The sequence below is a fragment of the Micropterus dolomieu genome, linkage group LG06 (genome assembly GCF_021292245.1).
Source record: "Micropterus dolomieu isolate WLL.071019.BEF.003 ecotype Adirondacks linkage group LG06, ASM2129224v1, whole genome shotgun sequence".
NCBI lineage: Eukaryota > Metazoa > Chordata > Actinopteri > Centrarchiformes > Centrarchidae > Micropterus > Micropterus dolomieu.
In genome coordinates, this window is record NC_060155.1 from 6882915 (window position 1) to 6902660 (window position 19746).

At 39.8% G+C, this 19746-nt stretch overlaps 3 protein-coding genes and 1 long non-coding RNA gene across 5 annotated transcripts; 2 read left to right on the forward strand and 2 right to left on the reverse strand.

The window, feature by feature from the left end:
- Nucleotides 1–40: 40 nt before the first annotated feature.
- ltb4r2b (leukotriene B4 receptor 2b) lies at nucleotides 41–5251 on the forward strand. The gene is made up of 4 exons (XM_046052133.1): nucleotides 41–960; nucleotides 1332–1532; nucleotides 1632–1675; nucleotides 2966–5251. Exons 1-4 carry the CDS (start codon nucleotides 385–387, stop codon nucleotides 3225–3227), a joined length of 1083 nt encoding a protein of 360 aa, XP_045908089.1. The 5' UTR covers nucleotides 41–384; the 3' UTR covers nucleotides 3228–5251.
- Nucleotides 5252–7399: 2148 nt separating this feature from the next.
- On the reverse strand, nucleotides 7400–8649 carry LOC123972781. Its single transcript, XR_006825471.1, has 3 exons — nucleotides 8532–8649; nucleotides 7722–7757; nucleotides 7400–7631 (listed from the first exon to the last, which is right to left on the reverse strand). It is a non-coding gene; the product is annotated as an uncharacterized LOC123972781 (long non-coding RNA).
- Nucleotides 8650–11447: 2798 nt separating this feature from the next.
- Nucleotides 11448–15122, forward strand: sdr39u1 (short chain dehydrogenase/reductase family 39U, member 1). The gene is made up of 6 exons (XM_046051536.1): nucleotides 11448–11606; nucleotides 12131–12237; nucleotides 12415–12497; nucleotides 13034–13155; nucleotides 13286–13438; nucleotides 14049–15122. The coding sequence occupies exons 1-6, from the start codon at nucleotides 11585–11587 to the stop codon at nucleotides 14474–14476; spliced, it is 915 nt and encodes a 304-aa protein (XP_045907492.1). The 5' UTR covers nucleotides 11448–11584; the 3' UTR covers nucleotides 14477–15122.
- Nucleotides 15123–15124: 2 nt separating this feature from the next.
- mettl17 (methyltransferase like 17) lies at nucleotides 15125–19656 on the reverse strand. Of its 2 annotated transcripts, none has more exons than XM_046051534.1 (14): nucleotides 19467–19656; nucleotides 18597–18738; nucleotides 18343–18492; nucleotides 18158–18245; nucleotides 17967–18048; nucleotides 17775–17848; nucleotides 17594–17688; nucleotides 17432–17502; nucleotides 16668–16775; nucleotides 16451–16519; nucleotides 16272–16322; nucleotides 16080–16172; nucleotides 15619–15815; nucleotides 15125–15366 (listed from the first exon to the last, which is right to left on the reverse strand). In XM_046051534.1, the coding sequence occupies exons 1-14, from the start codon at nucleotides 19533–19535 to the stop codon at nucleotides 15270–15272; spliced, it is 1386 nt and encodes a 461-aa protein (XP_045907490.1). In that variant the 5' UTR covers nucleotides 19536–19656; the 3' UTR covers nucleotides 15125–15269. The 2 variants fall into 2 exon arrangements, with proteins under 2 accessions (XP_045907490.1, XP_045907491.1); XM_046051535.1 differs by lacking the exon at nucleotides 19467–19656 and adding an exon at nucleotides 18822–18945.
- Between the last annotated feature and the right edge of the window lie 90 nt (nucleotides 19657–19746).

The following is a 19746-nucleotide window of genomic DNA, read 5'->3' on the forward strand; positions in this document are numbered from 1 at the left end:
TGAGAGCGATATATATGTCTTGGCTTAGGCTAGACATATAAATTGGAGGTGATAAACTGCCAACCAGCAAAGACTTCTATCTATATCTCTGCCCCAATAACACTTATTAATCAGCAGTGATAAACAGATTGTTGGAGGAGCGATGTAAATCTTCAAATATTTTAGAAAAGTACAAAAGCTCATTCTGTCTACTTAATAACGAAGTCTCATAAAATTAGAAAAAGTAACTCATCCTCATGAGTTAGTATATCATAGAGATACAGATACTCAAGAAGTAATGAGAAAGGTGCCCACAAGTTCAAAGTACAATAAACACTAAATTCAATCATTCATTCAAACAAATTAATTTTGTCACTGGTCCTCAGGAACAAAACTCCTTCCAGCATGAACAACTTGGATCTTACCCCCACGCCTACCGCTGCCGATGAAACAGATGGTAACGACAACCCTGTGAGCAATGACGTCTCCACGGCCTTGGGTGCTCTCATCCTCGGCTTGGTCTTCCTCCTGGGAGTCCCTGGCAACCTCTTCATCGTCTGGAGCATCCTGGCGCGCATCCGGCAACGCTCCGTCACCACCATCCTCATCCTCAACCTGGCGTGCGCCGATGGCTTCCTCATGGCCCTCACCATCTTCTTCGTTATCTACCTGGCCATGCGGTCATGGGTCTTTGGTCAAGTCATGTGCAAAGGCGTGTTCTACCTATGCAACTCCAACATGTACGCCTCCATCTTTCTGATCACACTGATGAGCGTGCACAGGCTGGTGGCCGTGGTGTTCCCGAGTAGACTGTCCTCCCTGGTCAGCAGGAAGATTGTGAGGAGGGTGATCGTATGCATGTGGCCGCTGGTGATGGTGTTTTCTGTTCCCTCACTGGTGTTTCGAGACGTGATAAAGAACAAAGACGAGCACAATATAACAACATTAGTGTGTGTGCCCCATCACAGCCGGTCTCGATATGTAAGTACACATTTAACATTAAAAAGGGTGTAAGATATCTTCTTTATTGTCTAACTTGGAAGAAGTCTCATATTGTCTTTGGATCAGAGGTGTAAACGCAAATGAACACAAATACATAGAAGTGAAAATGTATCACTATAAAAAACAATTCTAATTGGTGTTTTCCACAAACAAAAAGAACTGTCAGAATAATTTAAACCTTAATCATATAAAAATCATACCCATGTTGGCTGTTTCGTCATTTTCTTTACTCTCATAAGGTTTATCTTTGTTTTATGCATGAACAAGTTTCAAAGCGGTGGTTTGACAGATACGTTCATGTCTTCAGCTATGACAGCGAGCACATCTGATTTCTATCCTCCCGTGTGCAGGTAAAGTTCCAGTATGCCTTTGAGACAGTGGTGGGATTCATTCTTCCTTATACAGTCATCATAATCAGCTACGTCCTCATCCTGAAACGCCTGAGGCAGACCAAGTTCCATCGAAAGATGCGCAGCGAGAAACTCATCCTGGCTATCGTGGTGACGTTTGGCCTTTTCTGGCTGCCGTACCATGTTGTCAACATAATACAGGTGTGTAAGCGCATCATTTATCCCATTAAATCATTACTTCTTTCAGATCAATGATCTGGTATTTTGAATTAACGCTGAGTATGTTTTGGTTGGTCCAAGGTGGCAGCTGTGTCTTACCCACACAATTCAACCACACGAACAAAGTGAGTAACCAAAGATTTTCCCCATTTTCCCCTCACAAACTAATGTTAACTTATTTTTATTGACATGTGGTACTTTTGGGTGGTTGTTTTATGCACTACAGAAACATTAATAAGTTAATAATTCATTTCTACACAAAGTGATGGAACAAGCTCTGATGTTCCACAGAAAACCTGACATTTAGATTTTGCCTGATGTCACGTTTGAAAAAAGCCATCATATCATATATGCTTTGTAGTCATTTTCTGTCTCTCTGTAGTTATTTTGTGGGGCGGCTGTGGCTCAGGGTTAGAGCGCTCATCCACTTACCAGAAGGTCGGTGGTTCGCTCTGCATGTCATAGTGGGTGAAACACTGAACCCCAAGTTTCATGCATCGTGAAGAATGTAGTTCATTTCTGTTTTCTTGTTGGCAGTAGCTTTGCTCATCAGTGTGTACATATAATATGATGTAGCGTGAAGCTTTGAGTGGTCAGAAAGGTGATATACAAGTACAGACCATTTACCATTTTGTTTCACTTTGTAGTTTTTTGTCATCTTATGGCTGTTTTGTGTCTCTTTGTAGTTGTATTGCGTGTCTCTGTGGTCACTATGTGTCTCTTTCACATTTAGCAAGTGAAGCCCCCTGGCCCCATGGTCAGTAATCCATCTGTGAATATACCTATAGTATTACATATCAGTTAGTTTGAGAGCAAGATCTTAGTTTAGCTCCCAAGAATGCTACAGATCTTCAATTTAATTGTTAACAAACCTTAAATATAACATATGTTTCAGTTGTTGTGGTCTTGGTGGGGTAAGCCTTTCTAATCTAATACATGTCTTTTTGTCAAATTCAGCAAATATGTCTTCACGGTCTGCTAGCTATTCGTTCTATGTGCGTGCTGAAACAAAATGTTTGGGTGTTTGTACACAGCCCTGGCTCTGTAAATGGGAAACAAACAAAGTGGCTCGGACTATGTCACACAACACTATTCCAGTCATGATTTGTGTGTCAGGTAACGTTAAATGACTTTACCACAGACATTCAGCTTACGTTCTAGTTCTCCGAGGCATACTGTTGTTGTGATGTTAGCTCTAGTAGCAGGGGAGTTGTGTGGATCGCTGTCTGGAGCTGGTGTGCTGGACCACGGGGAAACTGGCTCATCTTCTCTGTATGTTCCAGCTTCACAGCTGGAACTGTAGTGCCAGCTTGCTAACCCAGTTTGCTAATTTTAGTTACATAACTTTTTGTGTAATTGTTTGCTTTATGGTATTTAAATGTTTAAATACCTTTAAATGTTCTGTTTGTCTGCAGGTTGGACTGTATCTCTCAGTCCAGTCGTGCAGTGACCTCGGCTTTGGCTTTCATCAGCAGCTGTGCTAATCCTATCCTCTACACCTTTGCTGGGAAGTCCTACATCAAGCAGAGTGGCCTTGCCTTCATGGCTCGGCTCTTTGAGGACCAAACAGAAAACAAAAAGAGTCGGATCATGGGTAAAGACAAAGTGGTAACCAGCAATGTTGACTCTGCAAACAGCACAGGAACTCCTACTATACAAAAAGGGAGCAGAGCTTAAAATGAACTTTGTGCTAGTGCTCTGAAAGGGAAAATACTTTAAACTACATGTGGAGTCTGTTGATTTTGCATAAAGCAACATTTGAGCCTAAATTTTCTCTGTGCAGCTTTGAGTTGACTGTTAAGTTTTGTGTTTTGGAGGAAAAGTGGTCCAGACAGGCTTCCTATAGAGATTTCTAATCAATTTAAAAACAACCAATCTTGGATATGCTATAGGAGTCCTCCAAAAGAAAGACTAGCCACCATCTCTCAGAGGGACACTAATCACTCCCACAGACCTATGTCGCTGCTTAAAACAGATAGCAAAATCTTAGGCAAGACTTTTTTGAGAAGCCTTGAAGGGTTACTGCCGTCCATGATGAAAGATGACCCAAACGGCTTTATACATGGGAGGCAGGCTTTTCATAAGTGAAGGCTTTCGGCTGAATTGAGTGGAAGCACCTGTATAAAGTGTATAAAGACTTCCTCAAGCGAATTAGCACCATACATCGCCCTTCTCATTGTACAGATCTACATGCCAAGGTTGCCCTCTCTCTCCATTGCGATTTGTAGTAGCAGTGGAGCCATTTGCTATGGCTATTAGAGACTCTCCATCTATATCAGGGATCTCAGTGGGTCACTCAGAATATCAAAGATCTCTTTACGCAGATGATGTTTAAAATAAACCTTGAGTATTCAGTGCCATCTCTGTTAGACTTGATTAAGAGTTTTGGGGAGTTGTCAGGCGAAAAAACAAATTGGAAGAAATCCTAAATACTATAGCTAAATGAACACGAGAGGCAGCAACCTAGAATACAGACTCCATGGAAGAGACAGATGCTGGTTTAAAGTCAGTAATGTCATTTACTGAACTACCAGAAACATCTGATATTCCTTCGATGTTATTTACATTTTTACAAATAAGACATTTTATCTCTGTATATCAAAACCACTAACTTCCTCACCCTTCTCAGTGCTGGATTACAGTGAAACACGTTGGTCTAATGTTCTTCTAATGCTCTAATGTTTGTAGACAAGTCGTCTGAGTCATCAGAAGATAAACTTAAAAGCTGGAGGCTATAGTTACAGGAGGAAATAATAGACTTGTATTTAAGAAAGCAATAGCTATATAATGGAAAAATGTGAACAAAGTCTGAATCAATATATTAAGGATCTATCAACATGTGTTGCTATGGAAAAACGAGCATGCATTACTAAAGGAAAGTTGGGAGTTTTTAAAAATAAATTGTTGGTACTGATCAATCAAGCCAATGACTGGGGCGGGGCAACTGGAATAAGATTATCAAGTGTAATAGCCCCTATTTTAATTTTATTTATGTACATTGTAATTACTGCAACATCTGTATATTCACCTGTTTTTACTATTTTTATTTACCTATTCATTTGATGGTATTCTGTATTTGCTGCCACTATCAACCATTTTGTTGTAATGTAATGTGTATATATATTTTTTTAAACAAAAGTATTGTGTTGAAAGAAAGACCAGTTTGACTGGAAGTCTGCGGTGCAGGCACAAGAAATACAGCAACCAATCTAGGATATGCTATTGGAGTCAACAATACAAAAGATCAACCAGCCACCATCTCTCAGAGGAGCACTTGTCAATCCAATGTCGCTGCTTAAAACAAATAGCAAACTTTAGGCAAGACCGTCCATGATCAAAGACGACCGAAACAGCTCCATCCAGGAGAGGCAGGCTTTTCATAAGAGAAGGCTTTCGACTGAGTTGAGTGGAAGCATCTGTTTGAAATGTTGGATAGGTTTTTAAAAAAGATTTGTTACAAGAAACACAAGTTTGACTGGAAGTCAGTGGTGCAGGTACAAGTAAATTATAACTGACCTGTGTATCAACTGTAATTATTTACACACTTCTATTTAGCATTTGCAAGAAATACAGACATTTAACATTGTTTAGAACACCAGTGTACTTTTACAGATGACAAGTATTCAAAGTTATCAATGTACAGTATTTGTACACACCCTGCACTCCGTTTTGTACTAGATTGTTTATAATGAAAACCTACATTAAATCTTGAGGCACTCTGTCCTATTATTTTAGTGTCATTAGATCTGTCATGCAAGGTTAAATTGGTTTCCTCCTTCGCGGAGATTTTTCATGAACGCAATAACAAATGTTAACATTTTAATTTGTGGCACATCTCAGCTTTACTAGTCATTTTAAAGAGTTATGTGCTTATGTATTGTTTTCAAAGCATCGTACTGCAAGTTCTGTTGTACCCCTTTGTCATTCAACATGACATTTTTCCATGAAGCTGAAATTAAGGTCAGATATTTAAACTGCACACAGAAAACCCTTGGCTTTAACAACCACATATTTGAAACAGCTTTAAGATCTTTGAAGATGGCACCAAATAACCAGCTTCACACAAAACATGATGTTCTGTGCTTAAAGACTTGGCAATGTTTTCATTGAAGATATGACTATTTTTCAAAACTCAGTCTTACTGCCTTTTAACGGCCTTACTAGTAACTTTTATCGAACTATGATGAACGCAATGCATATTCTGTACACCAGCGTCTACATCATCTGTATGTAGATGTAATGCATGTCAGGGTATATACAGGAGGCAAAATTAAACCTTTTTAAGACATTTTCAAGACCTTTTCAACATATTTTAAGACTGCAGCGCTACTTTGAGCTGTAAACGATTAAATCAGCCACACACCTTTAAAAGTGACATTTTTGAGTTTTTTATTTATTTTTATTTATTGCCTATATGTCATCAGGTTCTAACACCACCTAAAAATTGAGGCATTCACCAACTTTCTCAGTTGCCTATAACAGCCTGTTTGGGCAAACTGTTTTCTATGTGAAGGACTGGTCAGATTTCCTGTCAAAAGCAACTGTCTTACATAGGCTACGATGTTTATGTACACAATATTAGAGCAAATCATGTGTAACAGTGTAATTTTGTGTTTGTTTGTTTAAACTAGATAATGTGAGCTTGCCTGCAATGATATGTGATAACTTTCATTGACCACGTGATGAATAAAACAAAATTCAAATAGGCCAGGAGTGAATAAATAAGTAGTGTAGGCGGTGTAGCAAAGGCACAACCTGGAGGAGGAAATAGTCTAAATCAGAATCAGCTTTATTGCCAGGTATGTGTACACATGAGGAATTTGACTCATGACTGTATTAATATTAGTACATTAAATTAAAATTATATTAATTTCATAGTGAACTATAAGTTTAATATATTAATTATGTTACTATATTCAATATTATTCATAATATATAATTCAATATAACTTACAAGTATAATATTAATTCAAATTACAGCTGTTTGTTTGGGGTTGTTTTGATTAAATATGTGCAAGAAAAATGCCCTAGGCTACATGATAATCGCCAACCTTGATTTAGGGAAGGCTTCTAACTCGTCAATATCATACACATTTATGCAGAACACAGAGTTCAACATTTATAAACTTTGTTGCAGCACAAAGTTTCATTAAATCCCGCTGCATGCAGGCCATGATTTATCTGTTCACAAGTGAACTTGACGAGTGTATCGGCTTTATGAAAAGTTGAATGCGTTCTAATAGAAGGCACCAATTTAGCTAAATTGGCCAGCTAACGTTAGCCAAACCCAGACGCTCCTTGAACTTTCTGTTGTCCTGTTTTACCGAGTCAGCTGCTGGTGGCGCATCTCGCCCTCAGGAGCTGTGGCTGTTCAAGCGGCCATAGAGCGACCGGCCAACCGTGTTAGTCCCGTTACTCCTGATCGCCGCTCTCACTATATGTTTTGGACGATTAGCCTTGTGGGTCAGGCGGGTTGGGAGATTACGGTTGGTTGTACTCGTAATCATTTCCCGGTCCGTACGGATCTATTTTTGGAGCGTTTAAGCGTGAGATAGTCACAGGATAAATCCCTGCGCCTCACGTTACAGACGGATCACAGTCTGACTCACTGCCTGTGTAGCATTTCTGGCTATGCATGATAAATACGTTCACCTACACTTTTAGCAGAACATTTGGACAAACAGGATTTTCACATTGAAAAAATGTTAAAAGTTTAATACCTTGTTAAATGGCGATTAAGACTTTAATGGCCTTATTTTGCAAATTGATTTATTTCTTTTATATTTATAAGACCCCAGCAGACACCCTGGCATGTACAACATACAACAGCATGTACAAATACACAGTCCAACACTTGATAACACTTTATTTACCAGTGAAACAGTTCACACAGTGTCAAGACTAGTTTAAGTAGGGATTTGGATCCTATTCATGTGCATAGATAAGACATTCCCAGAAGCAAGTCATACTTATAGGTTTTAAACTTGCCCTACAACATTCAGCTTTGTCCTTTTAGGCTTCAACAAAGAACAAAAAACAAACAAACTGGGGTGATCCAGCAGTGGACTCTTTTCCAGTTACCTGCAAACACAAAAAAGGTGCATTAATACCAAACTGTTGAAACCGTTTTGAGAGTTTAGCTTCATGCATCAACTTACAGACTATACGGACCTCATCAAGATAAATCCAGTCCAGGCACTGAACATCCTAAAAGGAATATGACAAGTTAGTCTCAACTTGCAATACAATGAAAAGTCCTCACTATTATCCGTATCGTCAAACCCATCAGTGCAGTGAAAGAATAATCATGAGGTTCAGCTGAAACACGGACTCACATGCAAATCATCATCAAGGTTTGACTGTATAATCCAGGACAAAAAGGGGATTTATTATAAACCGCTTTGGCATCTCCATGTGGCATTTTGCCTCCATCAGAAGATAGAATACAAGTTTGTGTAAATGAGGCCCAACATTTTAACAAACTCAGTTACCAGTTTCTAGTTACTGAGCTAAATGTAAGCAGCCCAACACTGCTGCAATAAATCCTGCATCCATGTGGGTTATGTTTGTAACCATCAACTATGTTCATTTACAGGAAGTGAATTGTGCCATTTGAAGTGTAACGTGCAATTTGATCATCCTAAAACTTCATTTTGAGGCCTGTCAGTTGCACACAGTAAAATATAATTCAACTTCTTATTGTGCAATCAGCGTGATAAAATAAAATTCAGATTATGCTACTAATTAATTCAATATTAATTTAAATCCTTAAAACATACGTTTACTCGGATGCAGGCTTTGTTTAATAAGACAGCAGCTCGGCTCATTAGCACAGACCATGAGGTTGGTTTGGCGCTAACAAGCAGCGAGCTAACAATTATCCTCTGCGGAAATAACCACAACAAACAGCTACACGCACATAAATAAATAAATCAACTGCGACATAAACAATGTACTCTCATGCAAAACGTGAACATATACCGTAAATGGAGCTTCATGCACATGGGTCTTCGTCTCTCCACCTAAACATGACCGACCAGCACCACCGCAACAAGGAAGAGAGGCTGTTAATGAAGCTGAGGCTCAATTTATGTCTTTATCAAAACCACGTGTTCGCTGTGCCCCGTCAAGCAGCTTCCGGGTCTGGCGTGGAAGAGCCAAAATTATAAAACACAAGGTTTAAAAAATAACTTTAATTATAAGGAGCATTTTCACTTTTATGCATGTGTAGTGCATATTATTGAAAATGTTATTTTAACTATAAAACTAAAGGTAAAGCTAAAGGTGTATACAAATATTATTCTAAACTAATAATATAGATGTAACAAAATACAATAATATAATATAAAATATAAACCGATATTTAACAATAATATTTATTAAACAAAACATAAAATATATTATGATTGTTAACAACTTCTCATTAATACAGTAAAGTTACTAGACCCTCATGTATAATGTTGCATCCTTTATTCCTCCGTTTATTGTGTGCCTTGTTTGGTCTCTGATTATATTGGCAGCTACATTTGATGTAACACCTTCATCTTGTTGCTGTTTTTTTCCCGCATTAAAACCAATAAACAGATTGGACAACAATCAATGTGAAGAATTTACGCTAGAACTAAAAATATGTCACTTTCAAATTTAGCCAAAATGTCTTTACCCCCAATTAAATCCTAAATACATGGTTTTATTGAACATAAATTCCTGCATATCTGTCCAAAACCTAGTTAATAAGGGACATAAAATAAATGCACCCCTCTTTATTACATCTACAATTACTCATTTAGCTGACGCTTTCATCCAAAGCGGCTTATGTTAGAACGCCTTTATTATCGATAAAATATAGAAAACTTTACATTTTGTAGTTCTACTGGACTTATCACATAACGTAAAACTTCACTTAGATGCCTGTCCCTTTTGCGGCACATTTTCACAAATAAACACTGCTCAATTAGAAGCCTGGTCTGGTTTACATTGACGTTCTTTGGATGTATAAAACCTCTGAAAGCCCACTGGGGCACCTGCTTGACCCAAGCTGCCAAGATCTTGCATACCACTATAAATGTTTCAACTTTTGTCAATATGGACATGTTATATATCGTTAGAATTTTAGAAATTCTGCTGTTCATTTTACAAAAACAATGAGCACCAAAAGTATTATTTATTCAAATTTACCGGTATGGTCGATCGGTCCCTCTCTGTGCTTGAGGTTGGTCTTAATGGGCTGTCTCTTGGTGCTAGATCAAGTTTTTATACGAGTGATATTCATACTGGTTGAAAGAAACAATTTGATTTTAGCCTACTTCCCATATAGACACCTGTCCCAAAAATAGGCAGTGTGAGTTCAGAGATCGAAGCAAAATAAAAGCCTGCGGTATTAATTGAAGTTTAACGGTTTACTCTATATGGTTTGGAAAGCCAGTTAATGGTTCCAGCACTCCTGAACCTAGGAGGATCCAAGCAAATAGAGAGTAATCGATAATCTCATAGTTTGCACTCACTAGATGATACAGTCCCCTCCAAAAGTATTGGAATGATAAGGCAAATTCCTTTGTTTTTGTTGTTCACTGAAGACGTTTGGGTTTAAGATCAAAAGATGAGTATGAGACAAGAGTTCAGAATTTCAGCTTTTATTTCCTGGTATTCATGTGTTAAACAACTTAGGACATATCACTGTTTGTATTAGACCACAGCATTCTTAGGTGAGCAAACGTAATGGAACTTTCTTGTTTACAGCCATGCACGCCCGAGCCATGACATCACCTCCTCCATGCTTCACAGATGAGCTTGGATGCTTCGGATCATAAGCAGTTCCTTTCTTTCTCCACACTTTAGTAGAGATTAATCTTGGTCTCATCAGTCCATAAGATTGTGTTCCTGAACTTTTGCAGCTCATCTCTGTACTTCTTTGCAAATTTCCATCTGTTCTTCCGATCCTTGTGGTTTGCATCTTGTGGTGTGGCCTCTAGATTTCTGCTGAGTCTTCTTCCAACAGTGGATTGTGATACCTTCACCCCTGCACTGTGGAGGTCGTTGCTGATGTCACTTACTGATGTTTTGGGGGTTTCCTTCACAGCTCTCACCATATTTCTGTCATCAACCACTGTTTTCCTTGGCCGACCTGTTCGACGTCTGTTGCTCAGTACACCAGTAGTTTCTTTCTTTTTCAGGACGTTACAAATTGTTGTGCTTGCTATGCCCAATGTTTGTCCAATGGCTCTGGTCGATTTTCCTTCAGCTGTCAGTTTGACAGTGGCTGGCTTTTCTCCCATAGACAGCGCTCTGGTCTTCATGTTGGTTTATCCTCTTTAACAGGAAATGCAGTCTTTATAGGTTTGAACCAGTCATGCAGAGCTATTTAATGTTTGGACAATCAACCTAAAAGGCAACACCTGGGCAACAAGAAACATCTGACAGTCACATGTTCCAATAGTTTTGCTCCCTTGAAAAATGGGTGGGTTCAAACAAAGGGTGATATGTCCTGAGGTGTTTAAAGCATCTAGATGTAAATACCACGAAATGAGAACTGAAATTCTGAATTCTTGTGTCATACTCACCTTTTCATATAAAACCCAAATATCTTCAGTGAAAAATGAAAAACAAAGTAATTTGCCTTACAGTTCCAATACTTTTGGAGGGGACTGTATATATATCTATATATATATAGATATATATATATGTGTGCGTGTAAATTACCTTACATTTGTTATTAGCCTTTACCCCAGATGAAAAATTATTTGAAATGATTCACCACATTAACACATTTGTTTTAATAAGTAGATATTATTAGATAACTGAACAGATAATCAGCTGTGTTTAAATAAACCCGAGACTGAATGCCACCTGTTCTTATAAAACCCATAAAACAAACACGGTTTTAAACTACAAAATGACGCATCAGCTGGCTACGGAATCGCTATTGGTCCAAAACAAGCTACAAACAATTCACTGACACAACTCAATACAGTCATAAAGAAACAGTGAAACCTGCAGCGACGCTTAGCTATTTCATCAAAGTGAACGGCAAGTTAATGACCATGAGAGTCTTAATAGGTATGTACGTTTTCCAAGATTTATATATTTGTAAAAAGTCGCTCGGAAAGGTTATTGTGACACAACGTTACCAGCTAGCTGTTAGCTAAAGTTAGCATGGCAAGCATATATAACGTTATGTACCAATAGGTTACATGTGCATTCTGTTCGTCCAGAATATTACTGTACGAAAAGCGTGCCAGCTGTGTGATTAAACCTAGAAAACTGTCACTGTGTTTTTTTTTTATTCTTATCCAAAGGTAAGTTTGCTAAATTGATGCACAAAATCCTGTTTTGTAAGCAGGTATAGTACGCATGCGCACCGCTCAATGTATTCTGTCCTGTAGTGTACAACCATGAAGTCTGTGCTGCTGAGTGATTGCATCCAATACAATCACAATCAATATTATATATTACTAAAATTAGGCCAAACATAACCTAAATTGTCTTTTTTCTCATTCACATTTATTGTAATTTGTAACTCATGGATTCTGTGTGGTTCTTCTGTTTTGTGTTTCAATTTCTATACATTTCCGTCCTTGTAGGAGGGGGATCTGGCTTTGTGGGCCGTGAGCTGACTCGCCAGCTCAGAAACAAAGGTCATGAAGTCACAGTGATATCTCGGCAGGCTGGGCCAGGGAAGATAACATGGGTATGATATCAAATTGATTCAGAGTTGTAGGGACCAAGGTCATTTCTCATCTAGGGGATCTCCTGATTCATCACAGCGAGTTTTACATTCTAAAGTCAGTCAAATCATATGAATTCCCCCTTTTTGCTGTAATCTGATCACTGTACTTCCTGAGTCATTTATAAACTCCTTCTACAGGGTGAGTTGGAGTCTAATGGTCTCCCTCCATGTGAGGGCGCTGTCAACTTGGCTGGAGAGAATCTGATGAACCCACTAAGATGGTGAGCAATAAACAGAACCTGGGTGACAACTAAGTACAGGCGTCTTTTGTGGAGTAATAAATACACTAAATAGTGAAAAGGTTTGTGGACATTCCTGTTCAAAACTATGGTCTGGGGCTGAGGTTTTTCATGGCTAGTCCTTTCTTATTTTAAGATGGTAGTGCACAAAGCCAGGTCCATAAATAAATAGTTTTCCTGGTGTAGTGTGGAAGAACATAAGTTGTCTGCAGAAGATAGACCTCAAACCCATCCAACACCTTTGTGACGAACTGGAACACTTACTGTGAGCCAGACTGGAGGCTGTGGTAGCAGCAGAATAAAGTCTAGTTTAGAATGAGAGGTTCCACAGTGACACATGGTTGTGATGTTCAGATGTCCACATACTTTTCTCCTTGTAGTGTATTTGGCCATTTGATCAATTAAAAATGAATGTTATTGATTTAATTATGCAATTTCTGTTCAGAATCAGTATTGCTGTGTGTGCTTTGTCAGCTTTTTAAATGTAGCTGGGTCTCCACCTTTATTTGTATTCTCAGGTGGAACGAAAGCTATAAAAACGATTTGTTCTCCAGTCGTATCGACACTACAAAAGCTTTGTCTCAAGCCATTGCTGCTTCCCAAAGTCCTCCTCACTCCTGGGTCCTGGTATCCGGTTTAGGTAAGTCTCTTGCCTAATAATAAAACTGGACATCCTCATTTGCTTCTAGTAGCAAGTCAGACCTGACAAACTTACAGATAATATAGCCATCTGTTGTTGTGGTTTTCTTACTTTGCTTTTTGTCCCGCAGCTTGTTACAAGCCCAGTCTGACAGCACAGTATACAGAAGACAGTGAATGGACACCATTTGACCTCTTCTCCAAACTTGTGAAAGAGTGGGAGGCCTCCGCACTTCTTCCTGAGAATGTGGCAAAAACCACCAAACAAGTTGTCATCAGGGCTGGTATGTTTAAAAAAATAAATAAAAGTGCATATTTCACTTTGTTACGTTAGAAAATCCTGGCAGTTTAACGCCCAGCGACCATCAACTGCAGTGTCAGTATTTCGCAGAACACTCGTCTTTATCATATTTTGCATTAATTTTTAACGTCTCGCTACTTATGTTCTTCTTCAACATCAGAAATGTATTTTAGTATACATGTACCTGCAGGGTGATGGGTGGTTTGTTAGTGTGTAACTCTTCTTAGTTGCAGTTCCTAAATCCTAAGTACTCATATCTCTTACTTAAGTAGCCATACAACAATGTAGAAATACTCTATAACACGTAAAAGTCCTGCATTCAATATTTTACTAGGGTAAAAAATGTAAAATTGCTCGTTATGCAGAATGGCCCATTTCCCTCTTAATTGTTGTGGAGTAGAAGTATAAAGTAGCAAAAAATGGAAATACTCAAAGTACAGTACTTAAATGTACTTAGTTACTTTCCACCGCTGCACAAATTGTGCTTAGTGCTACAGTATTTATCATATCTACACAATAAAAATCTTAAGTGTACTTTATTTTGGTGATCCTAAGTATTTTGTTTGGTTAACGTCCTTTCCTCCCTCTACTAGGGCCAGTATTGGGCCGTGATGGTGGTGCCATGAAGCAAATGCTGCTGCCCTTCTGGCTCGGCCTCGGGGGCACTCTGGGGTCAGGAAGACAGCCGTTTCCCTGGATCCACGTCTCGGACCTGGCTGGAATCATCGCCCACGCTCTGGAGACCCCTGCTGACACTCCCTCCTCTTCACCACAAGTGTTCAATGGAGTCGCGCCTGCACTGAACACCAACTACGAATTTACTAAAGAACTGGGCCGGGTCCTGAGGAGGCCCACCATTTTTCCTGTGCCCGGCTTTGTCATTAACACCTTAATGGGCTCTGAGAGGGCCGCGATCCTCACTCAAGGCCAGAAAGTCATACCAAAGAGAACTCAGGGGGCCGGATTTCAGTACAAGTACCCTGACCTGACCTCAGCCCTGAAAGAGATTGTTGGGAGTTAAATGATGTTTAAAGCAAGGACTCGTGGAAAGTGTATTTCAGATCATATAAGACCAGTTCAGGCTTTCAAAAACTGAGTTTGTTTGTACTTCACATTAAAATATATGAGAACTTGAAACATAAAGACAGGTGTGCATATATTAAGATGCACTGTGATCTGACTGTTAAAGCTGGATTGCTCAACATTTTGAGTTGGTAGGGAGGACACTGAAGGACTACACAGCATGACGAAATTGCTTATGCCAATCATAATTTCCAGGTCCTCATTACGATAGTCCACTTCTCTCGCTGTATGGAAGACAACAGATGTGTATTTTGTCCTGTTCAGCCGCATTTGCGCTTTCCTTTCACATAAAGGATTGCAGGCGTGAACAGCAGTTTGGATAATCTGGAGAAGTGGGGCTGCAAAGCTTATTTACATAATCAATAAATCTGATTGTTTTCTTGATCAGTTGTGCAATCCACAACACCAGAGACCAGTAAAAAAATGTTCACGCAATTTCCTAGAGCCCAAGGTGGTGGTGATGATGATTTTGGGATTCATTCAGAGAAGAGATGTTATTATTATCCAGACAGTCTCTGAATAGAACCGCAGAAACTATATTTTGTTTAATGTGGTGCACAATAAAGTTTGGTAAAGTACAGTAACACTTGGTTATGACTTTTTATTTAAGTAATCAGCAGTTGTATCAGAGTCAGTATAACAATTCCAGGAAGGAAACATAGATGTTTGTTTTTTCCTAAAAGCTGATGAGTCCTTATCTCAGTTTTAGCGTGCGCCTCTCCCTCGCTGAATCATCTCTCTGAATCGCTCTGGACGTCGTCATCGACTTTCTGAATGATAGGCAGTTGGTCTCCCCAGTTGCTGCTCCGTGCACAGCGGTACACGTCTCTGATTAAAGGAAATGGGAAAAAAACTTTTTCAGTCAAATTATGTGCCTCCACGATCAGTAAATGTAAACACTGGACAACCAATGAGCTTAACTCAGTGTCTAATAAAAGCAGCACATCACCGTCATGTCTACAGGGACTGGGTATCGATCCTTTATGGTCATGTCCTGCTCTCCCACAAATTTTAGACTACCCTCCCTTTAAACAGAAGGGGGAAAAATTCTTCTCCCTCTTCTCTTCTGATACCCCTCACCTGCTTTGTTTTCGTGCTGTCACCACCAGGTGCTGTAGTTGTCCATCAGGGCAGCACAATCGACAGTGGACGTGTCTTGTTCGGCACTGCACCGGTGCGATCAGCCTGGCCCAGTCCACACCTTTGGTTTCTGCCTCCGCTGGTTCTGTCCGAGTCAGAATCAGGTAGCTGAACTTCTCCGTCTGCCGGTCATGGTGCTGAGAAAAAGTGGAATCTATTTGCTTTGATAGTCTGTGCTTAAGTAGAAACCAATAACATTTTCAACACTGAATTGTGATTTGCCTTGCAATGTGCCGAGAGCTATACAGACAATTATCATTGCATCTTTGATATGCAGTTGAAAGTTTTGTAAAAAGGATGTGAATGGATTTTTTTTCTGGGGTTGAGAATGAAGTAACTTACTGATGCTTGACATTCAAGAATATTGCTGCATCTGGATGTAATGTTGAGATTAATCTTACCCCCGGCAGAGGCAGAGGTTGGTACATCTGCTGGAAGTTGCAGGGCATGGTGGGCTCAACAGTCAGTTTAGGACACATCAGTTTGTGAGGACACTGGAAAAACAAAACAACAAGAGAGAAGATGAACAAAGACTGCCACTGCTGGTTGAACATATGGCGTGATGTTTTCAACCAGCTGGGATTTAAACGTACCGGAGCAAACACTGATGCTGGTCTTGGGTCATGGACCGTCTTCTCTTGTTTCTGGAGATGGAGAAATGTACGTCATCAGGCTGCTTCCATTCACCGTGTCAAATCACTTACACGACAGCACGTAACAAAATGCCCTGTAGGGATTTTAAAGTGCTATCTTATCTACTGTATCTGATTACCTTCAATAAAGTGTCTCTGGCCTCCATAAGCATCTGATGGCCCTCTTTGGTCCCATTTTCCACCAGCACCTACAAAAAAACATAATCAAATGTCATCATTAAATAAAACAGAACTTCAAGGTATCACAATAGTTTTTAAGAAGAGTTGCAATTTATACATAAAATGTCTCAAAACTAGTGTATATTCAGTGTAAATTTTGACATTGTTTCAACCAACCAGGTACGAGCTTGTCTTTCTCCACAGAGTGAACACCGCCTCTTCTCGCTCCTTCGCATTTGGAAGCTCTGACAGGGTGAAGGCTGCTGCCACCAAGTCAAACTGCACCTGGAAGGAGAAACGCAGGAGGGTCAGGGCTCCTTATCCCTGAGATGTATGTGAAGCAGTTCCATAAGTCCAAATATGTTCCAGGCAAGAAACTAAATGTAAAAGAGTGAGTCGCAGCCATGGATTTAATGAAGCTTTGTATTTCTTATCTCTTATTCTGTCTCTGTTTAGCCACGGAGGCCAACACTGCAGGTGGTTCTTCTATTTCTTGAAAAAATCATCTGAATTGCTTTTGGAGCATAAAAAACTAATATTGTCAACAAATATTACTATTGCATTATTAGCAACAGAGAGAAAAAAACACATTTTCCCAATACACGGCTTTATATATACAGTTTTTCTGTTAAGCCAACAGTGATTATCATATATATTACTTAAATATATCTGGATAATACTGATGGTAGTCAAAATATTCATGCACCTTGATCACTGAGAAAAAAAACATTTTCTTTGAATTTCACTTTAAAGGTGTAATGTGTAAGAATTGAACAGGGGGCAGCATATCACATATCAGGTCATAATGTCTGCTAACTGAGAGCAACGAAATCTAATTTTTTCTGTTGTTGTTGCATAGACAGCTTAGTTTGAATCTTTGTTTGGAACTTACACTAAACACAGAATTTCTGTTGCTGAAATAAAAATTGTGGCGGTTTTACCTTAGGAGAGACAGGGAGGAACTGCCTGAAATAGACTTGTTTGATGTGAGGTTCAGCCCTTTCGTCATCACCTGTTCAACAAAAAAAAACCCCCCACAAGGCTTAGATTTTCAGATCAAGTGTCTGACAAAAACCCAAACAAATGTGTGTCTGTGTGTGCACCTTTGAGAAGTCGCTCTGCCAGAATGTTCATCGGCCCGGAGCTGTCCACACACACCAGCTCCTTCAGAGTGTCGCCCCAGCACGAGTGTGACGCCCTGTGGGAGAAGGAGACAGACTCAATTCACAGTCTTGCAAGTTACATGAAAACTTTCTTTATGTTGCACCAATGTTTTACACTAACCAGGCAACTGTTCCCAGTCCTGAACCAAAATCCAGGAGAGACTGAGGGGCAAAAGACGGATCCCTCTTCTTTATCTGAAATGATGGAACAGTCATTCAGGACAGAAAAAGGTAGAAGTCTGAGCCGGAAGAACCGACTCTTTAAGGAAAGCCCCGGTGAGTGAGCTTATGATCTCCACCATCTGTTCGTTACCTCATTTATAGCTCTCCTCACTGCTGCATAGCCCCCCGCCAGCCGAGCCGCCATGTACACCACACCAAACTCTTCATCATACCTGGAACACAGAGTAAGCTGTATTTCAACGCATCTAAACTAAAACAAAAAACAGTAATTTCATGGATATCACGGTATCACATAAAAGTATAGATAAAAGCAAGTGTTACTTCATGGGAGTCCAGTGATATGTGGTTCTTCTGAGTTCTGAAAACACTTTCTTCCTGACGCGGTCTTCCAGCGCTTGTTCATCGATATCTGCAATGTAGAGCATCTTTCTCCAGCTGCTGCATCATATAATCTGTTTGCAGTTAATATACATTCATTATTATTTTATGATTTGTGTGTCACCCACCTCCTCTCGTCTCCATCGCTTTCTCCCAAAGTTGTTTCTCCAAGCTCACAGCTTTCTGCCTCAGCGTGAAATCCTCGACTGCTCGTTTTCTGCTCCACAGGAGGTTTGTGAGGCGGTGAGCGCGGTCCGTCAGCTGAGTCACCTGAGCTCCTGCAGGTGGAGAGGTCGAAGAGTCGCATGGCATTTTGAGCTCTGGACCAGTGAAGCTACCAGCTTTGTATACCAGTTGATGACACATTCATCACTTAACCTACTGTGAATAATCGACCGTGCAGCCGTCTGGAGTTCCTCAGGTAGGCGCAGAGTTTTCAGGTTGGTCACACCTGGGTGCTTCCGGTGTACTTCTCCTTTTAGGAAATCTACCTGGGACTGTGGGTGTGCAGCTGCACTCATTCCCTGAGGATGAAAAATAAACAGTAACCAACCTACTTCTGGTCTTGGATTAAAGCAAAATTATAGACAAGTGTGTGTTCATTGACCTTCAAGCTCTAGTTCTTTGCCTCTGTAACTGTTCTTGTTAGTGAGACGACAGTTAGACTGTTAAGGTCAGACACAGCATCTCAGGCGACAGGCTAGCAGATATCGGTGTTCTCTAGGAATCTTATCTTTTTATAAGACTTTCTGGCTCCGCCGATTAGAATTCAACTCATGGATAGTATTAGATTCTAATGTGACTGAAGGACTTGGTTCAGTACTCGCACATATTTTACCACAAATAATTGATTCAGACAGTGATGCTGAGATTTTTCTGTCTGTAAAGCTTTTTGCAGAAAACACAAATAAATATAAAGACTCTCTTGTATAAAATAATATCTTCAGAATAATTATAATAATAATAATTGGCAGATTGTTTCGAGGACCAATTAATTTACAAGTCAGAAACTTGGTGAGGAAAGTTAACGTTACTGTTGCTAAGAATTCAAGGTGGAGGAGACAGCTACTTCACAGATGAAGAAATGTAATATAATGACTATAAATATTACGTTTTCTCAATTTCTCTGTTGTAAAGAGAGCTGAACTGTACTCTATTTATCTCAGTCCTGTTTTAAAGGCGTCTGTCTGACCTCCATGGTAACGTTACAGTACAGACGCTGCGTTCAATGACACTCACAAACTGCACTCACCCTGCACATCACTTTCACGACAGCCGCCTTCTGACAGAGGACACACGCGCCATAGGTCCGTGATGCCATTTCGTCGGCGCTTGAACCGTGACTTCTTGTGTTTAAATGGCTTTAATTTTAACTGTGATTCGCAATGTGTCAAGCACAGAGGCACGTTGGGATTTTGTACGAACCCTTCATCAAAATATCTCCGATTATCGGTTAAGTCGGAACCTTTAGTCCCGAAGTTTTGTTCCACCGGTGAGAGCACATACAGGAGTGATGCGTCACACTGCCCTTG

What these genes read in the sequence shown, in the direction of transcription:
- mettl17 (XM_046051534.1), bottom strand. Translation starts at nt 19,535, where the DNA reads ATGGCATCACGGACCTATGGCGCGTGTGTCCTCTGTCAGAAGGCGGCT. An exon ending in TGAGGAGAGCTATAAATGAG is followed by an intron (nt 17,849 to 17,966) that starts GTAACGAACAGA and finishes CCATCATTTCAG; the next exon opens with ATAAAGAAGAGGGATCCGTC. An exon ending in GGCAGAGCGACTTCTCAAAG is followed by an intron (nt 17,503 to 17,593) that starts GTGCACACACAG and finishes TTTGTTGAACAG; the next exon opens with GTGATGACGAAAGGGCTGAA.
- sdr39u1 (XM_046051536.1), top strand. Translation starts at nt 11,585, where the DNA reads ATGACCATGAGAGTCTTAATAG. An exon ending in GACCATGAGAGTCTTAATAG is followed by an intron (nt 11,607 to 12,130) that starts GTATGTACGTTT and finishes CCGTCCTTGTAG; the next exon opens with GAGGGGGATCTGGCTTTGTG. An exon ending in GGCCAGGGAAGATAACATGG is followed by an intron (nt 12,238 to 12,414) that starts GTATGATATCAA and finishes CTCCTTCTACAG; the next exon opens with GGTGAGTTGGAGTCTAATGG.
- ltb4r2b (XM_046052133.1), top strand. Translation starts at nt 385, where the DNA reads ATGAACAACTTGGATCTTACCCCCACGCCTACCGCTGCCGATGAAACA. An exon ending in ATCACAGCCGGTCTCGATAT is followed by an intron (nt 961 to 1,331) that starts GTAAGTACACAT and finishes TCCCGTGTGCAG; the next exon opens with GTAAAGTTCCAGTATGCCTT. An exon ending in ATGTTGTCAACATAATACAG is followed by an intron (nt 1,533 to 1,631) that starts GTGTGTAAGCGC and finishes GGTTGGTCCAAG; the next exon opens with GTGGCAGCTGTGTCTTACCC.